The sequence below is a fragment of the Hippocampus bargibanti genome, linkage group LG22, assembly GCF_051943395.1.
Source record: "Hippocampus bargibanti isolate YZ-2025 linkage group LG22, ASM5194339v1, whole genome shotgun sequence".
NCBI lineage: Eukaryota > Metazoa > Chordata > Actinopteri > Syngnathiformes > Syngnathidae > Hippocampus > Hippocampus bargibanti.
The window spans coordinates 2050882-2076952 of record NC_142755.1 but is presented as its reverse complement, the minus strand read 5'-3'; the positions used below and the strand labels follow the sequence as shown (position 1 = coordinate 2076952).

At 36.9% G+C, this 26071-nt stretch overlaps 2 protein-coding genes and 1 long non-coding RNA gene across 6 annotated transcripts in view; 1 reads left to right on the top strand and 2 right to left on the bottom strand.

Moving 5' to 3' along the window:
* Nucleotides 1-24619, top strand: part of LOC148881565 (uncharacterized) — a 101057-nt gene extending 76438 nt beyond the window's left edge. Inside the window, exons 11-13 of one of the 2 annotated variants that reach the window (XM_088988726.1) lie at nucleotides 1921-2076; nucleotides 22516-22620; nucleotides 24492-24619. In XM_088988726.1, coding sequence (XP_088844852.1) covers nucleotides 1921-2076; nucleotides 22516-22528 — 169 coding nt within the window. In that variant the 3' untranslated portion in view covers nucleotides 22529-22620; nucleotides 24492-24619. Of the gene's footprint in view, nucleotides 1-1920; nucleotides 3403-22515; nucleotides 22621-24491 lie in introns of those variants that run through there. The other variant, XM_088988724.1, reaches the window with a different exon arrangement.
* On the bottom strand, nucleotides 1949-22633 carry LOC148881566 (uncharacterized). Of its 2 annotated transcripts, none has more exons than XR_016113665.1 (5): nucleotides 22544-22633; nucleotides 22059-22146; nucleotides 20898-21171; nucleotides 20652-20746; nucleotides 1949-2069 (listed from the first exon to the last, which is right to left on the bottom strand). It is a non-coding gene; the product is annotated as an uncharacterized LOC148881566 (long non-coding RNA). The 2 variants fall into 2 exon arrangements; XR_016113666.1 differs by having other exon boundaries at nucleotides 20652-20743.
* Nucleotides 24021-26071, bottom strand: part of grm8a (glutamate receptor, metabotropic 8a) — an 86768-nt gene continuing 84717 nt past the window's right edge. The window contains exons 12-15 of one of the 2 annotated variants that reach the window (XM_088988710.1): nucleotides 24784-24924; nucleotides 24599-24704; nucleotides 24519-24534; nucleotides 24021-24194 (exon numbers count right to left, since the gene is read on the bottom strand). In XM_088988710.1, the coding sequence (XP_088844836.1) occupies nucleotides 24068-24194; nucleotides 24519-24534; nucleotides 24599-24704; nucleotides 24784-24924 (390 nt within the window). In that variant the 3' untranslated portion in view covers nucleotides 24021-24067. Of the gene's footprint in view, nucleotides 24535-24598; nucleotides 24705-24783; nucleotides 24925-26071 lie in introns of both variants that reach the window. The other variant, XM_088988711.1, reaches the window with a different exon arrangement.

The window sequence follows — 26071 nt, the reverse complement described above, 5'->3', positions numbered from 1 at the left end:
GGCTAAAAACGACATGCTATACATGGCCCGTTTTTTTTTTCACGCTAAAAATGGCTTACTATATACATGTACATGCCCGTTTTTTTCACGCTAAAAATGGCAAACTATATGTGGACGTTTTTTTTCCGGCTAAAAACGGCATTATATACATGGTCGTTTTTTCGCACTAAAAATGGCTTACTATACATGGTAGGTTTTTTGGGGGGGCCAAAAACGGCATCCTATACATTGTATTTTTTTCGGCTAAAACCGGCATTAAATACATGGCCGTTTTTTGGGGCTGAAAACGGAATATTACAAATTTGTCATTGTCAAATTCTTTGTCTTCACAAGGAAATGGAGAAAAAAAGGTGAGTTCAAAAACGTTTTGAATGCATTATTGATTTTCAGGGGAAACCTTGGTTCCTCTTTCCAATTTTTGCACTCCAGGAAGGCAGCATGTGCGATCAATTTTAACCCCGACGTTGCCAATCCAATGTTCCTATGCCTCGTAATTGGTCGAGGAAACAAAAAAGGGTCGTGTTGATCGTCCAAAATGGCTGTTCTGTTTCTTCAAGCTGCAAGGAATGTGTCCCTTAAGACTAATTATGGCATTCTAAGGCAACTGTTTGTACCTTTTTCCAAGGCCAAAAACACCCCCCCCCCCCAAATCCCCACCGCCTCATATAACAATGAGTGGAAGTCTCTCATCTGCAGAACCAGAAATAAAAAGTGCATCAATACATTTCATATGGAAATGATGACACCCTTTAAGACTATCTTAGCATCGGCTGTCCCGCGACGTTGATTTTTACGCCGTGAAATCAAATTTTAAAAAAGTCAACAGTGCATGCTAACGTTTCCTGTTAAGTGCTAATGCACACGCCTACCTTACTTGACCGCATGGCATCGAAATAACATTTTTATTTATTGATTTTTGCCATCCAGAGACGTGTGTTAAATACCCACGTTTTTACTAAGTCACCCCGCAAAATCATAAATGTTTGAAAATCGCGAAAAAGTGAATTGTCGCGTGTTGAATTCATCCCCCCCCAAAAAATGACATCAATGCATACTGTGTGTTTTGTATGGTTTTTATTAAAACAAATAAATACATGAATAAATTCCTTTCATCAATTTGCTGCTGTGAAATGTAAATTTCTCCACTGTGAGACTAATAAAGGCAAATCCAATCCAATCCAAATAAAATAAAATACAATAAAATAAAATGCTATAAAGTACAATACAATACAATAAAATACAAAAAAATTAAATACTATAAAATACAATTAAATTAAACTAAATTAAATTAAACACTAAACAATACGCACAACAGTAGTGATTTAAAATGGACATTTATACCTATCTATTTTTTTCTATGGCCGGATAGATATAATTACAATAATGATGATTAATATTATTAAATCATGATGAGCGAATAATAAATAATACTCTGAATAATAAAATATGATTTGCGCAAATGACTTGAACCGCTCAATTTGTTTCCCTTCTTCCCTTGCACGCTAGCATAATTAAAAAAAATGTTTTAGACTCCTGTACCGCCGTTTTGAAACGAGCCTCCAATTACCGAGCACCGACCACTCGGATCACAAAGTCAGGACGTCGAGAGAGACAAACCGGAGCTTCTCGTGCACTGTAACCCTTTTACGAGCGCGTTCATTCCACTAGTTAAAATGATTCATCGGCTTTGTCGCCATTAAACGGCCTTTAATGTTTTGGATTTTAATGAGTCATTGATTTAAATGTGACTCCTGTTGCTCGCCTCGTTTCTTGACAACGGAGGGAAAATCTCTTGCTTTTGTCTCCGCAATGATGCTCAAAAGGCAATTTGAAATTAAAATAAAGGCGAGAACAGCATGCCGAATATGTCTACGATATGCTAACGTTCTTCTTTTTTTTCCTTTCGGTTTTACCCTTCAGGCGTCTATCTCACCCGGTTTTGTGCATCCTCTTCTCTCACATCAGCGACCTTCATGTCCTCTTTGACAACATCCAAAAAGCTCCTCTTTGGTCTTCCTCTCAGTCTCCTGCCTGGCAGTTCAAGGCTCAGCATCCTTCTTGCATCCTGCCTGAGAGGTATTGTGACTTGATAGTTTTTGGACTATGTGGAGTAAAGCTCAAAACGCCTTACTAAGGACTTATTAAGGCATTCTAGAACCAACAAACGACCACGTATATATAGCAAGGCATTTTTAGTTAAAAAAAAGACCATCATGTATAGTAAGGCGTTTTTAACCCCAAAAAAGACCATGTATAGTGAGGCGTTTTTCGCCGTAAAAAAGACCACTTATAGTAAGGCGTTTTTAGGCGTAAAAAAGACCACTTATAGTAAGGCGTTTTTAGGCGTAAAAAAGACCACTTATAGTAAGGCGTTTTTAGGCGTAAAAAAGACCACTTATAGTAAGGCGTTTTTAGGCGTAAAAAAGACCACTTATAGTAAGGCGTTTTTAGGCGTAAAAAAGACCACTTATAGTAAGGCGTTTTTAGGCGTAAAAAAGACCACTTATAGTAAGGCGTTTTTAGGCCAAAAAAAGACCACTTATAGTAAGGCGTTTTTAAGCGTAAAAAAGACCACTTATAGTAAGGCGTTTTTAGGGGTAAAAAAGACCACTTATAGTTAGGCGTAAAAAAGACCACTTATAGTAAGGCGTTTTTAGGCGTAAAAAAGACCACTTATAGTAAGGCGTTTTTAGGCGTAAAAAAGACCACTTATAGTAAGGCGTTTTTAGGGGTAAAAAAGACCACTTATAGTAAGGTGTTTTTAAGCGTAAAAAGACCACTTATAGTAAGGCGTTTTTAGGGGTAAAAAAGACCACTTATAGTTAGGCGTAAAAAAGACCACTTATAGTAAGGCGTTTTTAGGCGTAAAAAAGACCATGAATAGTAAGGCGTTTTTAGGCGTAAAAAAGACCACTTATAGTAAGGCGTTTTTAGGCGTAAAAAAGACCACTTATAGTAAGGCGTTTTTAGGCGTAAAAAAGACCACTTATAGTAAGGCGTTTTTAGGCGTAAAAAAGACCACTTATAGTAAGGTGTTTTTAAGCGTAAAAAGACCACTTATAGTAAGGCGTTTTTAGGGGTAAAAAAGACCACTTATAGTTAGGGGTAAAAAAAGACCACTTATAGTTAGGCGTAAAAAAGACCACTTATAGTAAGGCGTTTTTAGGCGTAAAAAAGACCATGAATAGTAAGGCGTTTTTAGGCGTAAAAAAGACCACTTATAGTAAGGCGTTTTTAGTCGTAAAAAAGACCACTTATAGTAAGGCGTTTTTAGGCGTAAAAAAGACCACTTATAGTAAGGCGTTTTTAGGGGTAAAATAGACCACTTATAGATAGCCGTAAAAAAGACCACTTATAGTAAGGCGTTTTTAGGCGTAAAAAAGACCACTTATAGTAAGGCGTTTTTAGGGGTAAAAAAGACCACTTATAGTAAGGCGTTTTTAGGCGTAAAAAAGACCACTTATAGTAAGGCGTTTTTAGGCGTAAAAAAGACCACTTATAGTAAGGCGTTTTAGGCGTAAAAAAGACCACGTATAGTAAGGCGTCTTTTGCGTAAAAAAAGACCATTTATAGTAAGGCGTTTTTAGGCGTAAAAAAGACCACTTATAGTAAGGCGTTTTAGGCGTAAAAAAGACCATTTATAGTAAGGCGTTTTTAGGCGTAAAAAAGACCACTTATAGTAAGGCTTTTTTTAGGCAAAAAAAGACCATTTATAGTAAGGCTTTTTTTAGGCAAAAAAAGACCATTTATAGTAAGGCGTTTTAGGTGTAAAAAAGACCACTTATAGTAAGGCTTTTTTAGGCAAAAAAAGACCACTTATAGTAAGGCTTTTTTTAGGCAAAAAAGACCACTTATAGTAAGGCGTTTTTAGGCGTAAAAAAGACCGCTTATAGTAAGGCTTTTTAGGCGTAAAAAAGACCACTTATAGTAAGGCTTTTTAGGCAAAAAAAAGACCACTTATAGTAAGGCGTTTTTAGGTGTAAAAAAGACCACTTATAGTAAGGCGTTTTTAGGTGTAAAAAAGACCACTTATAGTAAGGCGTTTTTAGGCGTAAAAAAGACCACTTATAGTAAGTCGTTTTTAGGCAAAAAAAGACGACTTATTGTAAGGCGTTTTTAGGCGTAAAAAAGACCACTTATAGTAAGGCGTTTTAGGCGTAAAAAAGACCAGTTATAGTAAGGCGTTTTTAGGCGTAAAAAAGACCACTTATAGTAAGGCTTTTTTTAGGCAAAAAAAGACCACTTATAGTAAGGCGTTTTTAGGCAAAAAAAGACCACTTATAGTAAGGCGTTTTTAGGCGTAAAAAAGACCACTTATAGTAAGGCTTTTTTTAGGCAAAAAAAGACCACTTATAGTAAGGCTTTTTTTAGGCAAAAAAAGACCACTTATAGTAAGGCTTTTTTTAGGCAAAAAAAGACCACTTATAGTAAGGCGTTTTTAGGCGTAAAAAAGACCACTTATAGTAAGGCTTTTTTAGGAAAAAAAAGACCACTTATAGTAAGGCTTTTTTAGGCAAAAAAGACCACTTATAGTAAGGCGTTTTTAGGCAAAAAAAGACCACTTATAGTAAGGCGTTTTTAGGCAAAAAAAGACCACTTATAGTAAGGCGTTTTTAGGCGTAAAAAAGACCACTTATAGTAAGGCGTTTTTAGGCGTAAAAAAAGACCACTTATAGTAAGGCTTTTTTTAGGCAAAAAAAGACCACTTATAGTAAGGCTTTTTTTAGGCAAAAAAAGACCACTTATAGTAAGGCTTTTTTTAGGCAAAAAAGACCACTTATAGTAAGGCGTTTTTAGGCAAAAAAAGACCACTTATAGTAAGGCGTTTTTAGGCGTAAAAAAGACCACTTATAGTAAGGCGTTTTTAGGCGTAAAAAAGACCACTTATAGTAAGGCTTTTTTAGGCAAAAAAAGACCACTTATAGTAAGGCGTTTTTTAGGCGTAAAAAAGACCACTTATAGTAAGGCGTTTTAGGTGTAAAAAAGACCACTTATAGTAAGGCGTTTTAGGCGTAAAAAAGACCACTTATAGTAAGGCGTTTTTAGGCGTAAAAAAGACCACTTATAGTAAGGCTTTTTTAGGCAAAAAAAGACCACTTATAGTAAGGCGTTTTTAGGCAAAAAAAAGACCACTTATAGTAAGGCTTTTTTTAGGCGTAAAAAAGACCACTTATAGTAAGGCGTTTTTAGGCGTAAAAAAGACCACTTATAGTAAGGCGTTTTAGGCGTAAAAAAGACCACTTATAGTAAGGCGTTTTAGGCGTAAAAAAGACCACTTATAGTAAGGCGTTTTTAGGCGTAAAAAGACCACTTATAGTAAGGCGTTTTAGGCGTAAAAAAGACCACTTATAGTAAGGCGTTTTAGGCGTAAAAAAGACCACTTATAGTAAGGCGTTTTTAGGCAAAAAAAAGACCACTTATAGTAAGGCGTTTTTAGGCGTAAAAAAGACCACTTATAGTAAGGCTTTTTTTAGGCAAAAAAAGACCACTTATAGTAAGGCGTTTTTAGGCGTAAAAAAGACCACTTATAGTAAGGCTTTTTTAGGCAAAAAAAGACCACTTATAGTAAGGCTTTTTTAGGCAAAAAAGACCACTTATAGTAAGGCGTTTTAGGCAAAAAAAGACCACTTATAGTAAGGCTTTTTTTAGGCAAAAAAAGACCACTTATAGTAAGGCGTTTTTAGGCGTAAAAAAGACCACTTATAGTAAGGCGTTTTTAGGCGTAAAAAAGACCACTTATAGTAAGGCGTTTTAGGCGTAAAAAAGACCACGTATAGTAAGGCGTCTTTTGCGTAAAAAAAGACCATTTATAGTAAGGCGTTTTAGGCGTAAAAAAGACCATTTATAGTAAGGCGTTTTTAGGCGTAAAAAAGACCACTTATAGTAAGGCTTTTTTTAGGCAAAAAAAGACCATTTATAGTAAGGCTTTTTTTAGGCAAAAAAAGACCATTTATAGTAAGGCGTTTTAGGTGTAAAAAAGACCACTTATAGTAAGGCTTTTTTAGGCAAAAAAAGACCACTTATAGTAAGGCTTTTTTTAGGCAAAAAAAGACCACTTATAGTAAGGCGTTTTTAGGCGTAAAAAAGACCGCTTATAGTAAGGCTTTTTAGGCGTAAAAAAGACCACTTATAGTAAGGCTTTTTAGGCAAAAAAAAGACCACTTATAGTAAGGCGTTTTTAGGTGTAAAAAAGACCACTTATAGTAAGGCGTTTTTAGGCGTAAAAAAGACCACTTATAGTAAGGCGTTTTTAGGCGTAAAAAAGACCACTTATAGTAAGGCGTTTTTAGGCGTAAAAAAGACCACTTATAGTAAGTCGTTTTTTAGGCAAAAAAAGACGACTTATTGTAAGGCGTTTTTAGGTGTAAAAAAGACCACTTATAGTAAGGCGTTTTAGGTGTAAAAAAGACCAGTTATAGTAAGGCGTTTTTAGGCGTAAAAAGACCACTTATAGTAAGGCGTTTTAGGCGTAAAAAAGACCACTTATAGTAAGGCGTTTTTAGGCAAAAAAAGACCACTTATAGTAAGGCGTTTTTAGGCGTAAAAAAGACCACTTATAGTAAGGCTTTTTTTTGGCAAAAAAAGACCACTTATAGTAAGGCGTTTTTAGGCGTAAAAAAGACCACTTATAGTAAGGCTTTTTTAGGCAAAAAAAGACCACTTATAGTAAGGCGTTTTTAGGCGTAAAAAAGACCACTTATAGTAAGGCTTTTTTAGGCAAAAAAAGACCACTTATAGTAAGGCGTTTTAGGCGTAAAAAAGACCACTTATAGTAAGGCGTTTTTAGGCAAAAAAAGACCATTTATAGTAAGGCGTTTTTAGGTGTAAAAAAGGCCACTTATAGTAAGGCGTTTTAGGCGTAAAAAAGACCACTTATAGTAAGGCTTTTTTAGGCAAAAAAAGACCACTTATAGTTAGGGGTAAAAAAGACCACTTATAGTAAGGCTTTTTTTAGGCAAAAAAAGACCATTTATAGTAAGGCTTTTTTTAGGCAAAAAAAGACCATTTATAGTAAGGCGTTTTAGGTGTACAAAAGACCACTTATAGTAAGGCTTTTTTAGGCAAAAAAAGACCACTTATAGTAAGGCTTTTTTTAGGCAAAAAAGACCACTTATAGTAAGGCTTTTTAGGCGTAAAAAAGACCACTTATAGTAAGGCTTTTTAGGCAAAAAAAAGACCACTTATAGTAAGGCGTTTTTAGGTGTAAAAAAGACCACTTATAGTAAGGCGTTTTTAGGTGTAAAAAAGACCACTTATAGTAAGGCGTTTTTAGGCGTAAAAAAGACCACTTATAGTAAGGCGTTTTTAGGCGTAAAAAAGACCACTTATAGTTAGGGGTAAAAAAGACCACTTATAGTAAGGCTTTTTTAGGCAAAAAAAGACCACTTATAGTAAGGCTTTTTTTAGGCAAAAAAAGACCACTTATAGTAAGGCGTTTTTAGGCGTAAAAAAGACCACTTATAGTAAGGCTTTTTTTAGGCAAAAAAAGACCACTTATAGTAAGGCGTTTTTAGGCGTAAAAAAGACCACTTATAGTTAGGGGTAAAAAAGACCACTTATAGTAAGGCTTTTTTAGGCAAAAAAGACCACTTATAGTAAGGCGTTTTAGGCGTAAAAAAGACCACTTATAGTAAGGCGTTTTTAGGCAAAAAAAGACCACTTATAGTAAGGCTTTTTTAGGCAAAAAAAGACCACTTATAGTAAGGCGTTTTTAGGCAAAAAAAGACCACTTATAGTAAGGCTTTTTTTAGGCAAAAAAAGACCACTTATAGTAAGGCGTTTTTAGGCGTAAAAAAGACCACTTATAGTAAGGCGTTTTAGGCGTAAAAAAGACCACTTATAGTAAGGCTTTTTTAGGTGAAAAAAGACCACTTATAGTAAGGCGTTTTTAGGCGTAAAAAAGACCACTTATAGTAAGGCGTTTTAGGCAAAAAAAGACCACTTATAGTAAGGCGTTTTTAGGCGTAAAAAAGACCACTTATAGTAAGGCGTTTTAGGCGTAAAAAAGACCACTTATAGTAAGGCTTTTTAGGCAAAAAAAGACCACTTATAGTAAGCCGTTTTTAGGTGTAAAAAAGACCACTTATAGTAAGGCGTTTTTAGGCGTAAAAAAGACCACTTATAGTAAGGCGTTTTTTAGGCGTAAAAAAGACCACTTATAGTAAGGCGTTTTTAGGCAAAAAAAGACCACTTATAGTAAGGCGTTTTTAGGTGTAAAAAAGACCACTTATAGTAAGGCGTTTTTAGGCGTAAAAAAGACCACTTATAGTAAGGCGTTTTTAGGCGTAAAAAAGACCACTTATAGTAAGGCGTTTTTAGGTGTAAAAAAGACCACTTATAGTAAGGCGTTTTTAGGCAAAAAAAGACCACTTATAGTAAGGCGTTTTTAGGCGTAAAAAAGACCACTTATAGTAAGGCGTTTTTAAGCGTAAAAAAGACCACTTATAGTAAGGCGTTTTTAGGCGTAAAAAAGACCACTTATAGTAAGGCGTTTTTAGGTGTAAAAAAGACCACTTATAGTAAGGCGTTTTTAGGTGTAAAAAAGACCACTTATAGTAAGGCGTTTTTAGGTGTAAAAAAGACCACTTATAGTAAGGCGTTTTTAGGCGTAAAAAAGACCACTTATAGTAAGGCGTTTTTAGGCGTAAAAAAGACCACTTATAGTAAGGCGTTTTTGGGCGTAAAAAAGACCACTTATAGTAAGGCGTTTTTTAGGTGGAAAAAAGACCACTTATAGTAAGGCGTTTTTTAGGTGTAAAAAAGACCACTTATAGTAAGGCGTTTTTAGGTGTAAAAAAGACCACTTATAGTAAGGCTTTTTTAGGTGTAAAAAAGACCACTATAGTAAGGCGTTTTTAGGTGTAAAAAAGACCACTTATAGTAAGGCGTTTTTAGGCGTAAAAAAGACCACTTATAGTAAGGCGTTTTTAGGTGTAAAAAAGACCACTTATAGTAAGGCGTTTTTAGGTGTAAAAAAGACCACTTATAGTAAGGCGTTTTTCGGCAAAAAAAGACCACTTATAGTTAGGCGTTTTTTAGGTGGAAAAAAGACCACTTATAGTAAGGCGTTTTTTAGGTGTAAAAAAGACCACTTATAGTAAGGCGTTTTTAGGTGTAAAAAAGACCACTTATAGTAAGGCGTTTTAGGCGTAAAAAAGACCACTTATAGTAAGGCGTTTTTAGGTGTAAAAAAGACCACTTATAGTAAGGCGTTTTTAGGTGTAAAAAAGACCACTTATAGTAAGGCGTTTTTAGGCGTAAAAAAGACCACTTATAGTAAGGCTTTTTTAGGCAAAAAAAGACCACTTATAGTAAGGCGTTTTTTAGGTGTAAAAAAGACCACTTATAGTAAGGCGTTTTTTAGGTGTAAAAAAGACCACTTATAGTAAGGCGTTTTTTAGGTGGAAAAAAGACCACTTATAGTAAGGCGTTTTTAGGCGTAAAAAAGACCACTTATAGTAAGGCGTTTTTAGGCAAAAAAAAGACCACTTATAGTAAGGCGTTTTTAGGTGTAAAAAAGACCACTTATAGTAAGGCGTTTTTAGGCGTAAAAAAGACCACTTATAGTAAGGCGTTTTTAGGTGTAAAAAAGACCACTTATAGTAAGGCGTTTTTAGGTGTAAAAAAGACCACTTATAGTAAGGCGTTTTTAGGTGTAAAAAAAGACCACTTATAGTAAGGCATTTTTTAGGTGTAAAAAAGACCACTTATAGTAAGGCGTTTTTAGGCAAAAAAAGACCACTTATAGTAAGGCGTTTTTAGGTGTAAAAAAGACCACTTATAGTAAGGCGTTTTTTTAGGCGTAAAAAAGACCACTTATAGTTAGGCGTTTTTAGGTGTAAAAAAGACCACTTATAGTAAGGCGTTTTTTAGGTGAAAAAAAGACCACTTATAGTAAGGCGTTTTTAGGCAAAAAAAGACCACTTATAGTAAGGCATTTTTAGGTGTAAAAAAGACCACTTATAGTAAGGCGTTTTAGGCGTAAAAAAGACCACTTATAGTAAGGCGTTTTTAGGCAAAAAAAAGACCACTTATAGTAAGGCGTTTTTTAGGTGTAAAAAAAGACCACTTATAGTAAGGCGTTTTTAGGCAAAAAAAGACCACTTATAGTAAGGCGTTTTTTAGGTGGTGTTTTTAAGCGTAAAAAAAGACCACTTATAGTAAGGCGTTTTTAGGTGTAAAAAAGACCACTTATAGTAAGGCGTTTTTAGGCAAAAAAAGACCACTTATAGTAAGGCGTTTTTAGGGGTATTTTTTTATAGTTTTTTAGGCGTAAAAAAGACCACTTATAGTAAGGCGTTTTAGGCTAAAAAAAAGACCACTTATAGTAAGGCGTTTTTAGGTGACCACTTATAGTAAGGCGTTTTTAGGTGTAAAAAAGACCACTTATAGTAAGGCGTTTTTAGTAGGTGGGCGTAAAAAAGACCACTTATAGTAAGGCGTTTTTAGGCAAAAAAAGACCACTTATAGTAAGGCGTTTTTAGGCAAAAAAGACCACTTATAGTAAGTCGTTTTTAGGTGTAAAAAGACCACTTATAGTAAGGCGTTTTAGGCGTAAAAAAGACCACTTATAGTAAGGCGTTTTTAGGCAAAAAAAGACCACTTATAGTAAGGCGTTTTTAGGCAAAAAAAAGACCACTTATAGTAAGCCGTTTTTAGGTGTAAAAAAGACCACTTATAGTAAGGCGTTTTTAAGCGTAAAAAAGACCACTTATAGTAAGGCGTTTTTAGGCGTAAAAAAGACCACTTATAGTAAGGCGTTTTTAGGTGTAAAAAAGACCACTTATAGTAAAAAAAAAGACCACTTATAGTAAGGCGTTTTTAGGCGTAAAAAAGACCACTTATAGTAAGGCGTTTTTGGGCGTAAAAAAGACCACTTATAGTAAGGCGTTTTAGGCGTAAAAAAGACCACTTATAGTAAGGCGTTTTTAGGTGTAAAAAAGACCACTTATAGTAAGGCGTTTTTTAGGTGGAAAAAAGACCACTTATAGTAAGGCGTTTTTAGGTGTAAAAAAGACCACTTATAGTAAGGCGTTTTTAGGTGTAAAAAAGACCACTTATAGTAAGGCGTTTTTAGGCGTAAAAAAGACCACTTATAGTAAGGCGTTTTTGGGCGTAAAAAAGACCACTTATAGTAAGGCGTTTTTTAGGTGGAAAAAAGACCACTTATAGTAAGGCGTTTTTTAGGTGTAAAAAAGACCACTTATAGTAAGGCGTTTTTAGGTGTAAAAAAGACCACTTATAGTAAGGCGTTTTTAGGCGTAAAAAAGACCACTTATAGTAAGGCGTTTTTAGGTGTAAAAAAGACCACTTATAGTAAGGCGTTTTTAGGTGTAAAAAAGACCACTTATAGTAAGGCGTTTTTAGGTGTAAAAAAGACCACTTATAGTAAGGCGTTTTTCGGCAAAAAAAGACCACTTATAGTTAGGCGTTTTTTAGGTGGAAAAAAGACCACTTATAGTAAGGCGTTTTTTAGGTGTAAAAAAGACCACTTATAGTAAGGCGTTTTTAGGTGTAAAAAAGACCACTTATAGTAAGGCGTTTTTAGGTGTAAAAAAGACCACTTATAGTAAGGCGTTTTTAGGTGTAAAAAAGACCACTTATAGTAAGGCTTTTTTAGGCAAAAAAAGACCACTTATAGTAAGGCGTTTTTAGGTGTAAAAAAGACCACTTATAGTAAGGCGTTTTTAGGTGTAAAAAAGACCACTTATAGTAAGGCGTTTTTAGGTGTAAAAAAGACCACTTATAGTAAGGCGTTTTTAGGCGTAAAAAAAGACCACTTATAGTAAGGCGTTTTTAGGTGTAAAAAAGACCACTTATAGTAAGGCGTTTTTAGGTGTAAAAAAGACCACTTATAGTAAGGCGTTTTTTAGGCGTAAAAAAGACCACTTATAGTAAGGCGTTTTTTAGGTGTAAAAAAGACCACTTATAGTAAGGCGTTTTTTAGGTGAAAAAAAGACCACTTATAGTAAGGCGTTTTTAGGCAAAAAAAGACCACTTATAGTAAGGCATTTTTAGGTGTAAAAAAGACCACTTATAGTAAGGCGTTTTAGGCGTAAAAAAGACCACTTATAGTTAGGCGTTTTTAGGTGTAAAAAAGACCACTTATAGTAAGGCGTTTTTTAGGTGTAAAAAAGACCACTTATAGTAAGGCGTTTTAGGTGTAAAAAAGACCACTTATAGTAAGGCGTTTTTAGGTGTAAAAAAGACCACTTATAGTAAGGCGTTTTTTAGGTGGAAAAAAGACCACTTATAGTAAGGCGTTTTTAGGCAAAAAAAGACCACTTATAGTAAGGCATTTTTTAGGTGTAAAAAAGACCACTTATAGTAAGGCGTTTTAGGCGTAAAAAAGACCACTTATAGTAAGGCGTTTTTAGGCAAAAAAAGACCACTTATAGTAAGGCATTTTTTAGGTGTAAAAAAGACCACTTATAGTAAGGCGTTTTTAGGCAAAAAAAGACCACTTATAGTAAGGCATTTTTTAGGTGTAAAAAAGACCACTTATAGTAAGGCGTTTTTAGGCGTAAAAAAGACCACTTATAGTAAGGCGTTTTTAGGCAAAAAAAGACCACTTATAGTAAGGCATTTTTTAGGTGTAAAAAAGACCACTTATAGTAAGGCGTTTTTAGGCGTAAAAAAGACCACTTATAGTAAGGCGTTTTTAGGCGTAAAAAAGACCACTTATAGTAAGGCGTTTTTAGGTGTAAAAAAGACCACTTATAGTAAGGCGTTTTTAGGCAAAAAAAAGACCACTTATAGTAAGGCGTTTTTAAAAAAAGACCACTTATAGTAAGGCGTTTTTTAGGTGTAAAAAAGACCACTTATAGTAAGGCGTTTTTAGGCGTAAAAAAGACCACTTATAGTAAGGCGTTTTTAGGTGTAAAAAAGACCACTTATAGTAAGGCGTTTTTAGGCGTAAAAAAGACCACTTATAGTAAGGCGTTTTTAGGTGTAAAAAAGACCACTTATAGTAAGGCGTTTTTAGGCGTAAAAAAGACCACTTATAGTAAGGCGTTTTTAGGCGTAAAAAAGACCACTTATAGTAAGGCGTTTTTAGGCGTAAAAAAGACCACTTATAGTAAGGCTTTTTTAGGCAAAAAAAGACCACTTATAGTAAGGCGTTTTTAGGTGTAAAAAAGACCACTTATAGTAAGGCGTTTTTAGGTGTAAAAAAGACCACTTATAGTAAGGCGTTTTTAGGCGTAAAAAAGACCACTTATAGTAAGGCGTTTTTTAGGTGTAAAAAAGACCACTTATAGTAAGGCGTTTTTAAAAAAGACCACTTATAGTAAGGCGTTTTTAGGCAAAAAAAGACCACTTATAGTAAGGCATTTTTTAGGTGTAAAAAAGACCACTTATAGTAAGGCGTTTTAGGCGTAAAAAAGACCACTTATAGTAAGGCGTTTTTAGGCAAAAAAAGACCACTTATAGTAAGGCATTTTTTAGGTGTAAAAAAGACCACTTATAGTAAGGCGTTTTTAGGTGTAAAAAAGACCACTTATAGTAAGGCGTTTTTTAGGTGAAAAAAAGACCACTTATAGTAAGGCGTTTTTAGGCAAAAAAAGACCACTTATAGTAAGGCGTTTTTTAGGTGTAAAAAAAGACCACTTATAGTAAGGCGTTTTTTAGGTGAAAAAAAGACCACTTATAGTAAGGCGTTTTTAGGCAAAAAAAGACCACTTATAGTAAGGCGTTTTTAGGCAAAAAAAGACCACTTATAGTAAGGCATTTTTTAGGTGTAAAAAAGACCACTTATAGTAAGGCGTTTTTAGGCAAAAAAAGACCATAGTAAGGCGTTTTTTAGGTGTAAAAAAAGACCACTTATAGTAAGGCGTTTTTTAGGTGTAAAAAAGACCACTTATAGTAAGGCGTTTTTAGGTGTAAAAAAGACCACTTATAGTAAGGCGTTTTTAGGCAAAAAAAAGACCACTTATAGTAAGGCATTTTTTAGGTGTAAAAAAGACCACTTATAGTAAGGCGTTTTAGGCGTAAAAAAGACCACTTATAGTAAGGCGTTTTTAGGTGTAAAAAAGACCACTTATAGTAAGGCGTTTTTTAGGTGTAAAAAAAGACCACTTATAGTAAGGCGTTTTTTAGGTGAAAAAAAGACCACTTATAGTAAGGCGTTTTTAGGCAAAAAAAGACCACTTATAGTAAGGCGTTTTTTAGGTGTAAAAAAAGACCACTTATAGTAAGGCGTTTTTTAGGTGAAAAAAAGACCACTTATAGTAAGGCGTTTTTAGGCAAAAAAAGACCACTTATAGTAAGGCATTTTTTAGGTGTAAAAAAGACCACTTATAGTAAGGCGTTTTTAGGCGTAAAAAAGACCACTTATAGTAAGGCGTTTTTTGGCAAAAAAGACCACTTATAGTAAGGCATTTTTTAGGTGTAAAAAAGACCACTTATAGTAAGGCGTTTTAGGCGTAAAAAAGACCACTTATAGTAAGGCGTTTTTAGGCAAAAAAAGACCACTTATAGTAAGGCATTTTTTAGGTGTAAAAAAAGACCACTTATAGTAAGGCGTTTTTTAGGTGAAAAAAAGACCACTTATAGTAAGGCGTTTTTAGGCAAAAAAAGACCACTTATAGTAAGGCGTTTTTTAGGTGTAAAAAAAGACCACTTATAGTAAGGCGTTTTTAGGCAAAAAAAGACCACTTATAGTAAGGCATTTTTTAGGTGTAAAAAAGACCACTTATAGTAAGGCGTTTTTAGGCGTAAAAAAGACCACTTATAGTAAGGCGTTTTTAGCCCAAAAAAAGACCACTTATAGTAAGGCGTTTTTAGGCGTAAAAAAGACCACTTATAGTAAGGCGTTTTTAGGCAAAAAAAGACCACTTATAGTAAGGCGTTTTTAAGCGTAAAAGACCACTTATAGTAAGGTGTTTTTAAGCGTAAAAAAAGACCACTTATAGTAAGGTGTTTTTAAGCGTAAAAAAGACCACTTATAGTAAGGCGTTTTTAGATGTAAAAAAGACCACTTATAGTAAGGCGTTTTTAGGCAAAAAAAGACCACTTATAGTAAGGGTTTTTTAGGCAAAAAAAGACCACTTATATAGTAAGGCGTTTTTTAGGTGTAAAAAAGACCACTTATAGTAAGGCTTTTTTAGGCAAAAAAAGACCACTTATAGTAAGGCGTAAAAAAGACCACTTATAGTAAGGCGTTTTTAGCCCAAAAAAAGACCACTTATAGTAAGGCGTTTTTAGCCGTAAAAAAGACCACTTATAGTAAGGCGTTTTTAGGTGTAAAAAAGACCACTTATAGTAAGGCGTTTTTAGGCGTAAAAAAGACCACTTATAGTAAGGCGTTTTTAGGCGTAAAAAAGACCACTTATAGTAAGGCGTTTTTAGGTGTAAAAAAGACCACTTATAGTAAGGCGTTTTTAGGCAAAAAAAGACCACTTATAGTAAGGCGTTTTTAGGCGTAAAAAAGACCACTTATAGTAAGGCGTTTTTAGGCGTAAAAAAGACCACTTATAGTAAGGCTTTTTTAGGCAAAAAAAAGACCACTTATAGTAAGGCGTTTTAGGCGTAAAAAAGACCACTTATAGTAAGGCGTAAAAACGACCATGTATAGTAAGGCGTTTTTAGGCAAAAAAAGACCACTTATAGTAAGGCGTTTTAGGCGTAAAAAAGACCACTTATAGTAAGGCGTTTTTAGGCAAAAAAAGACCACTTATAGTAAGGCGTTTTTAGGCGTAAAAAAGACCACTTATAGTAAGGCGTTTTTAGCCCAAAAAAAGACCACTTATAGTAAGGCGTTTTTAGGCGTAAAAAAGACCACTTATAGTAAGGCGTTTTTAGGCAAAAAAAGACCACTTATAGTAAGGCGTTTTTTAGGTGTAAAAAAGACCACTTATAGTAAGGCGTTTTTAGGCGTAAAAAAGACCACTTATAGTAAGGCGTTTTTAGCCCAAAAAAAGACCACTTATAGTAAGGCGTTTTTAAGCGTAAAAAAGACCACTTATAGTAAGGCGTTTTTAGATGTAAAAAAGACCACTTATAGTAAGGCGTTTTTAGGCAAAAAAAGACCACTTATAGTAAGGCGTTTTTTAGGCAAAAAAAGACCACTTATAGTAAGGCGTTTTTTAGGTGTAAAAAAGACCACTTATAGTAAGGCGTTTTTAGGCGTAAAAAAGACCACTTATAGTAAGGCGTTTTTAGGCGTAAAAAAGACCACTTATAGTAAGGCGTTTTTAGACCAAAAAAGACCACTTATAGTAAGGGTTTTTTAGGCAAAAAAAGACCACTTATAGTAAGGCGTTTTTTAGGTGTAAAAAAGACCACTTATAGTAAGGCTTTTTTAGGCAAAAAAAGACCACTTATAGTAAGGCGTTTTTAGGCGTAAAAAAGACCACTTATAGTAAGGCGTTTTTAGGCGTAAAAAAGACCACTTATAGTAAGGCTTTTTAGGCAAAAAAAGACCACTTATAGTAAGGCTTTTTTAGGCAAAAAAAGACCACTTATAGTAAGGCGTTTTTAGGCGTAAAAAAGACCACTTATAGTAAGGCGTTTTTAGGCGTAAAAAAGACCACTTATAGTAAGGCTTTTTAGGCAAAAAAAAGACCACTTATAGTAAGGCGTTTTTAGGTGTAAAAAAGACCACTTATAGTAAGGCGTTTTTTAGGTGTAAAAAAAGACCACTTATAGTAAGGCGTTTTTTAGGTGGAAAAAAGACCACTTATAGTAAGGCGTTTTAGGCGTAAAAAAAGACCACTTATAGTAAGGCGTTTTTAGGCAAAAAAAGACCACTTATAGTAAGGCGTTTTAGGCGTAAAAAAGACCAGTTATAGTAAGGCTTTTTTAGGCAAAAAAAGACCACTTATAGTAAGGCGTTTTTAGGCGTAAAAAAGACCACTTATAGTAAGGCGTTTTTAGGCGTAAAAAAGACCACTTATAGTAAGGCTTTTTTAGGCAAAAAAAAGACCACTTATAGTAAGGCGTTTTAGGCGTAAAAAAGACCACTTATAGTAAGGCGTTTTTAGCCCAAAAAAAGACCACTTATAGTAAAGCGTTTTTAGGACAAAAATAGACCATGTATGGTAAGGCGTTTTTAGGCGTAAAAGACCACTTATAGTAAGGCGTTTTTTAGGTGTAAAAAAAGACCACTTATAGTAAGGCGTTTTTAGGTGTAAAAAAGACCACTTATAGTAAGGCGTTTTTAGGCGTAAAAAAGACCACTTATAGTAAGGCTTAAAACACCTTACTGTAAGTGGTCTTTTTTACGCCTAAAAACGCCTTACCATACATGGTCTATTTTTGTCCTAAAAACGCTTTACTATAAGTGGTCTTTTACGCCTAAAAACGCCTTACCATACATGGTCTATTTTTGTCCTAAAATCGCCTTACTATAAGTGGTCTTTTTTACACCTAAACGCCTTACTTAGTGGTCTTTTTTGCCTAAAAAAGCCTTACTATAAGTGGTCTTTTTACGCCTAAAAAAGCCTTACTATAAGTGGTCTTTTTTACGCCTAAAAACGCCTTACTATACATGGTCTTTTTACGCCTAAAAACGCCTTACTTAGTGGTCTTTTTTCCGCTTAAAGGCGATGTTGGGCGTAAAAAAGACCATGTGTAGTAAGTCCCCAAGTTGGATTCGAACCAGCACCGCCTGCACCCAAAGCCAATGAGTGTACCACTGGACCACCAGTCACAGTTAGAAACACTGCACTAGTAAGGCGGTTTTACGCTTAAAACCGCCTTACTATACATTGTGTTTTTTTTGGGGCTTAAAAACGCCTTAAGACTATGTAGTCGCTCAGCAGTGCATTGTTTCTAACTGTTACTTGTGGTCCAGTGGTACACTCATTGGCTTTGGGTGCAGGCGGTGCTGGTTCGAATCCAACTTGGGGACTTACTACACATGGTCTTTTTTACGCCCTACATCGCCTTTAAGCGTAAAAAAGACCACTTATAGTAAGGCGTTTTTAGGTGTAAAAAAGACCACTTATAGTAAGGCGTTTTAGGCATAAAAAAGACCACTTATAGTAAGGCTTTTTTAGGCAAAAAAAGACCACTTATAGTAAGGCGTTTTTAGGCGTAAAAAAGACCACTTATAGTAAGGCGTTTTTAGGCAAAAAAGACCACTAAGTAAGGCGTTTAGGTGCAAAAAAGACCACTTATAGTAAGGCGTTTTAGGCGTAAAAAAGACCACTTATAGTAAAGCGTTTTTAGGACAAAAATAGACCATGTATGGTAAGGCGTTTTTAGGCGTAAAAAAGACCACTTACAGTAAGGTGTTTTAAGCCTTACTATAAGTGGTCTTTTTTACGCCTAAAAAACGCCTTACTTAGTGGTCTTTTTTACGCCTAAAACGCCTTACTATAAGTGGTCTTTTTTACGCTTAAAAACGCCTTACTATAAGTGGTCTTTTTTCGCCTAAAAACGCCTTACTATAAGTGGTCTTTTTTACGCCTAAAAACGCCTTACTATAAGTGGTCTTTTTTACGCCTAAAAACGCCTTACTATGAGTGGTCCTTTTTTACGCCTAAAAACGCCTTACTATAAGTAGTCTTTTTACGCCTAAAAACGCCTTACTATAAGTAGTCTTTTTATTGCCTAAAACGCCTTACCATACATGGTCTTTTTTACGCCGAAAAACGCCTTACTATAAGTGGTCTTTTTTACGCCTAAAAACGCCTTACTATAAGTGGTCTTTTTCACGCCTAAAAACGCCTTACTATAAGTGGTCTTTTTTACGCCTAAAATCGCCTTACTATACATGGTCTATTTTTGTCCTAAAATCGCCTTACTACACATGGACTTTTTTACGCCTAAAACGCCTTACTATAAGTGGTCTTTTTTATGCCTAAAAACGCCTTACTATAAGTGGTCTTTTTTACGCCTAAAACGCCTTCCTATAAGTGGTCTTTTTTTGCCTAAAAACGCCTTACTATACATGGTCGTTTTTACGCCTAAAAACGCCTTACTCTTCATGGTCTTTTTATTGCCTAAAACGCCTTACCATACATGGTCTTTTTTACGCCGAAAAACGCCTTACTATAAGTGGTCTTTTTTACGCCTAAAACGCCTTACTATAAGTGGTCTTTTTTATGCCTAAAAACGCCTTACTATAAGTGGTCTTTTTTATGCCTAAAAACGCCTTACTATAAGCGGTCTTTTTCACGCCTAAAAACACCTTACTATAAGTGGTCTTTTTTGCCTAAAAACGCCTTACTATAAGTGGTCTTTTTCACGCCTAAAAACGCCTTACTATAAGTGGTCTTTTTACGTCTAAAAACGCCTTACTCTTCATGGACTTTTTTCGCCTAAAACGCCTTACTATACATGGTCTTTTTTACGCTTAAAAACGCCTTACTATAAGTGGTCTTTTTTACGCCTAAAATCGCCTTACTATACATGGTCTATTTTTGTCCTAAAATCGCCTTACTATACATGGACTTTTTTACGCCTAAAACGCCTTACTATAAGTGGTCTTTTTTATGCCTAAAAACGCCTTACTATAAGTGGTCTTTTTCACGCCTAAAAACGCCTTACTATAAGTGGTCTTTTTTACGCCTAAAACGCCTTCCTATAAGTGGTCTTTTTTTGCCTAAAAACGCCTTACTATACATGGTCGTTTTTACGCCTAAAAACGCCTTACTCTTCATGGTCTTTTTATTGCCTAAAACGCCTTACCATACATGGTCTATTTTTGTCCTAAAAACGCCTTACTATACATGGTCTTTTTTACGCCTAAAAACGCCTTACTCTTCATGGTCTTTTTATTGCCTAAAACGCCTTACTATACATGGACTTTTTTACGCCTAAAAACGCCTTACTATACATGGTCTTTTTTACGCTTAAAAACGCCTTACTATAAGTGGTCTTTTTCACGCCTAAAAACGCCTTACTATAAGTGGTCTTTTTTACGCCTAAAACGCCTTCCTATAAGTGGTCTTTTTTTGCCTAAAAACGCCTTACTATACATGGTCGTTTTTACGCCTAAAAACGCCTTACTCTTCATGGTCTTTTTATTGCCTAAAACGCCTTACCATACATGGTCTATTTTTGTCCTAAAAACGCCTTACTATACATGGTCTTTTTTACGCCTAAAAACGCCTTACTCTTCATGGTCTTTTTATTGCCTAAAACGCCTTACTATACATGGACTTTTTTACGCCTAAAAACGCCTTACTATACATGGTCTTTTTTACGCCTAAAACGCCTTCCTATAAGTGGTCTTTTTTTGCCTAAAAACGCCTTACTATACATGGTCGTTTTTACGCCTAAAAACGCCTGACTATACATGGACTTTTTTACGCCTAAAAACGCCTTACTATATGTAGTCTTTTTACGCCTAAAAACGCCTTACTCTTCATGGTCTTTTTATTGCCTAAAACGCCTTACTATACATGGACTTTTTTACGCCTAAAAACGCCTTACTATACATGGTCTTTTTTACGCTTAAAAACGCCTTACTATAAGTGGTCTTTTTTACGCCTAAAATCGCCTTACTATACATGGTCTATTTTTGTCCTAAAATCGCCTTACTATACATGGACTTTTTTTCGCCTAAAAACGCCTTACTCAACATGTTTCTTACTTGACTTACCTTCCATGTTTCACCGTGTACTTCCGCCTTCGTCAGAGTGTCATTGATGTTGTCGTGACGCGCCTCCATCAGCTGTTGTTTCTATGAGGGCATGACTTACCGACTAGCATGTCATGTCCCTCATCCCCGTTGATGGTCTTCGATTCCGGATCTCAATGGCCTCCCTGATCCAGCGTTGATTTTTGCTTTCTTCTGCTGAGAAAGCATCGTTTAGTCGTTTTTTTGGGGGGGGGCTAGAGATGGCATACAATAAATACATGGTCGCTTTTTTTCAAAATAAAGTAATGAGAACAAAATCAGTCCAAACAAATAAAAACCGTGACTGAAAAACAAGATGAGAACTCACAAATGTGACATGGTCGAGCAGACCATGTCAAAGTGCTCATGCACATGTGACAGTAGCTGCCCCTCAAGGGACCGATCCTAGAATCCCAAGAGTCATCCAAAGGCCCTCATCGCCGGGGAACAGAAATGAGAATGTTATGGCATCCCCTGCATGCATCGCCAAAGAACAGGAACAAGAAGGCGACGGGGGCATGCCAAGCACCTACCTGCGGGGTCCAGTGGAAGGTCGGGTCGTTTTATGATGATTTGCATGTTGTACCGCGCAACTGCTCCAGCTGTTGCTCACAAACAGAAATGTGACAATACATGGTCATTTTTTTTCAGCCGAAAATTGCCTTACAATACATGGTCTATTTTTTCGCCTAAAAACACCCTACTTAACATGGTCTTTTTTTCACCTGAAAATGCCTTACTATACATATACTGCAAATTTCCCCATTGTGGGACAAATAAAGGTTTTCTGATTTTCTGATTCTGAGGGTCTTTTTTTCGCCTAAAACGCCTTACAAGGGTGTCAAAGTCATTTTTTGCCGCGGGCCACATTGTAGTTATGGTTTCCTCTCGAGGGCCGTTATGAATTTGGCAAGCCATTAGAATATTTAAATCCCTTCAAATATTACATATGGAGCACACAGCAAATTAATGAATAACTCGTTTTCAAATCTGAAGTCAAGAATAATGACTTTTATTGTGGTTGACATCCAAAAATATGAAATTTTGGCTCAGATTTTAGCAATCATCATGGAATTTAACAAGTTTGATTTGCTTTCGCGGGCCGAAAAAAAAAATGCCCCACGCATGGCAAATTGGGGTCACGGCTGCGTCTGATGCTCTGCGGCTAATCAGCATCAAGGGTGACTCACTTTACAGTCAACACAACATGCCGCCCGCACATTCGCCATGTCACCACTCTCACCCGCTTTCTTTGTTCCAATTGGAAAAGTCACCTTTAGTGCCCCCCCCTCCCTCCCTAAAAAAACAAAAAACAAAAAAAAATCAACAAATGCACGTGGACGACTTACGCGACGACAAAAGGCCAAGAGTGGCGCCGCGCCGCAGGGTGAAATGAAGTGATGAAAGAGGAGCAGACGGCGGAAGTGCGCTTACATCCGGTAAATCCTAATAAAGGTGTGAACGATAACCAAAATGGACAATTAAATACCTGGCATTAGCATTTCCTGCTGTGAACTCTCACGTTGACCCCAGCGATCAATCATGACACTCCGGGCCAGTAGGTGGCAGTCACGTACCTGTGGGGGGGTAATCAAGACATGAATGAAAAAAAAAGACACCTTTTCAATACATAAATATATAAACTGCTTATCGGATAGTCATTAGAGAAAAGGCAGCTATTTTGAAAAGGTCATGACCCCACCCACCCACCACCATTTTGAATCTGATATTATGATTTTTGTGATTTCAAAGATGTAATTTTGATTGTAATCTTAATATAATTATGATGATTTCAATATTGCTCATTGTTTAAAATAATCTGACAAAAAAATTAACATAAAACACAGTTCAAAACGTCAAAAAAATGTCAAAGAATCACAGTTGAAGTCACTTTTTTTTCAGAATGAATAACGTTGTTTTTTTTTTGCCCCGCCCCCCTGTGATAGCTTGTCAAGTTGATGGGCGGAGCTTCACCTGTTGGGAGGTCATCGGCTTCGGAGGTGAGCGGGCCGTCAAAGCTCATCAGATGGCGACCTCAAGGAGTGCTGAGGGTAATAAATCGTGTGGTTTTTCTTGGCGAGGGGGGGGGGGGTGGTGCTATTAGCTAGCGAGAGCAAATGTTTGTTTGTTTTTTGTAGTTTTGCACAATTTTGAGGCTGGATTCAAGATCTTGGTTGAACGTTAATGTGTTCATCGAACCCCCTTCTTTACAATTACTCATCACCTGATAGAAATATAGAATGTAGAAATACATATGTCTGTCATAAATTTTGACCAACATTTCATCTCGCAGTGTGAGCACCAGCGGGTGAGGGAGGGGGGGGGCAGGGTGTAGAGGGAGGGGGTCAAACAGGTCAAGTCCTTTATCGTATTACATTGAAGCGTATTTTTGTCAATGTTAAAGTGAGATCGGATCAGTTTTGGTTGCTAAATTGGTGCTTGTGGATTAGTGGAAAGGCTATGCTAGGCTAAGCTAACCTCTGGAGCATTTGCAGTTTTTGTTACTAAATTGGAACAGTGCTCGTGATTGCATTGGATTGGTGGAGAAGCTATGCTAACCTCTGCTAAACTAACTGTTCAGCGTTTGCGCAATTCCAGTTTTGGTCTCTAAATTGGAACGGTGCTTGTGATTTGCATTGGATTAGTGGAGAGGCTATGCTAGGCTAAGCTAACTTCTTCAGCATTTGCGCAGTTCCAGTTTTTGGTCGCTAAATTGGAACAGTGCTTGTGATTGCATTGGATTGGTGGAGAGGCTATGCTCAGCTAACTTCTTCAGCATTTGGGCAGTTCCAGTTTTGGTCGCTAAATTGGAACAGTGCTTGTGATTGCATTGGAGTAATGGAGAGGCTATGCTAGGCTAACATATGCTAATCTAACCTGTTCAGCATTTGCGCAGTTCCAGTTTTGGTTGCTAAATTGGAACGGTGCTTGTGATTGCATTGGATTCATGCAGAAGCTATGCTAGGCTACTTGTTCAACATTTGCACAATTACAGTTTTGGTCGCCAAATTGGAACAGTGCTCGTGATTGCAGTGGATTGATGCAGAGGCTAAGGTAGGCTAAACTATGCTAACTTTTTCAGCGTTTGCGCAGCTCCAGTTTTGGTCGCTAAATTGGAACGGTGCTCGTGATTGCATTGGATTGGCGGAGAAGCTATGCTAGGCTAAGCTAACCAGTTCATTATTTGTGCAGTTCCAGTTGCTAAATTGGAATGGTGCTTGTGATTGCATTGGATTAGTGGAGATTCTAAGATAGGCTAAACTAACCTCTTCAATCGTACTCGCATCCGTTTGCGCAGTTCCAATTTAGCTCCGCGGACCACAGAAATAGCAAATCATACTAAAATAAAGATGAGAAAGGACGAGACCCGCTTCCGTGCCACACCCGCACCAGTGAAGGAAAAACCCAGACCGAGATGTGACCAAAACAAACCAACTACCCCCCAAAAAAGTAAGCAAAAACATTCCTTTTATTATAAATAAATCTTTCCTTTGGGTATCAAAAGCGGCATGCGTCATCATCCACCCCCCATGATGTGCGTGGACAGGTTGGCGACCCCGTTAGCCAAGAGACGGTTGGGAGGAAGTGGAACTTATCTCCGTTTTGCAAGGACGATTCAACAACGCTGAGAGACAAGAATGAGGGGGTGTTACAAGCACAAAAATACTCAACGATTAGTACAACAAACATTTTTTTTGTCTCATAGATGGTCAACTGGATTCCTGACCTTTTACGCATACAACAGATACATGTTTTTGTTTTTTTTAATTTCCATCATCCAACCCAAAGTTTTTTTTGGGTCTCCCAATGCAAGCCCCCCTATGCCCCCCCCCCTTTTTATGTGAAATGTCTTCATGCTTGGATCGCTATATATTTTTTTTCCAGTCTTGCAAGGCGTCCATTTTTTTCTTCCCTTTTTCAGATGGCGTGATTGCTGTAGCTGACGTACGTGGTCTTAGATGAAGCTGGAAAGACACAAAAATGGCAAGTTTGAGTCTCCCTTTAAAAAAATGGGGTCGTCTTACTCACTGTTGGTCTCCATGCTCTCACACAACTCCGTCTTGACTTCGCCGTTGGGACGGTCGCCTCCCTTCTGCGACAGTTTGCCCGACATGGCGGCGGCGGTCACGATAGCCTGCGTCGGGAAGACTTTTGTCAAAAAGTGGGGTGACGGAAGACCCCCCCGATCCAAAACAAGGTATTTATTTTTTTACCTTGAAACTGCGTTTGCGTTTGGGAACGTTCTGCTCAGGGTGGAAGAGGATGATGTAGACTTTGGGCATGTAGAGCATCCCCAAGGAGACGGATGCCGACAGGCTAAGCGAGATGGTCAGCGTGGTGGTTTGGATGTACATCTGAAAGGGCAAGATGGCAAAACGCCGTTAAAATGTTTTCGCAAAAAAAATATATATAAATATATATATAGGTACCATCCGACTTACAACCGAGTTCCGTTCCGACCAAGTGGTTGTAAGTAGAAATGGCCGTAAGTCGAAATCCATTCAAAATGTTGAATAGAGACTCGGAGGTGAAAGGACGGGCAAACTCCCCCCTCTGGTGCCATCACACGGTCGATTGTTGTGCAAAAGTGAGATGCTATCTGGCTAGCCAAAATTGTTGTACGCGTTGCCGGCCTGCTAGCGCGTTGCGGTGCCAGGCGTAGAAATAGTTTTTTTTTAAATAGGGTCTGGAGGTTGTGGTCCTAAGTACGGGTGGGCGTAATTTGAGTTGGTCGTAAGTCGGATGTCACCTGTATATCCAGGTAACATCCGATTTACGACCAACTTGAGTTTGCGAGTCATTTAGCCTCTGAGTTTCTATTCAACATTTTGAATGGATTTGGACTTACGACCGTTTGGTCAGAACGGAACTCAGATGTTACCTGCATATATAAATAAATATTATCCACTTGCCGCCATCTTTTGTGTCAACGATACAAAAGCTTCTCGTGATGTTAGATTTTGATTAGCGCTCGCAAACAGACTTTTATGACGATGCTAACGCCATAGCGGCGCCGCTCTCATGCATTGGCGCTTAAAATAAAAAAAACGGGAGACATTTGACAATTCTCCCATTTTTTTTCTTCTTCTTACATTTCATCTCAAGTGCCCGCAACCCTGAACGGAATAAACGCTTTTAAAAATGTGATCGAGAACCCCCCCCCCCCCTCCCGCAACCCCGTTTTACTTAATCCTCGCTTGCACTTGACTGCAATTACGTTGCCATGGCGACGGACCAGCCCGCGATTCGGATGAAATCCAAATCCCGTGAGAACGTCACGTGGAGACATCAAGACGAGCCTGCAAAAAGCGGCGCCTTGAGATATGAGTTTGTACTAGCTCAGTTTTTATTTTTTATTTTATTTATTTATTTATTTATTTATTTATTGGGGGGGGGGGGTGTTGACTTTCAGCAGATAGCGTACGATTCTTCGGAACGGGTCAAACTACCCAAGTAAATCTAAAACGAGGACAGTTAGACGCTTTGTATTGGAAAAAGATA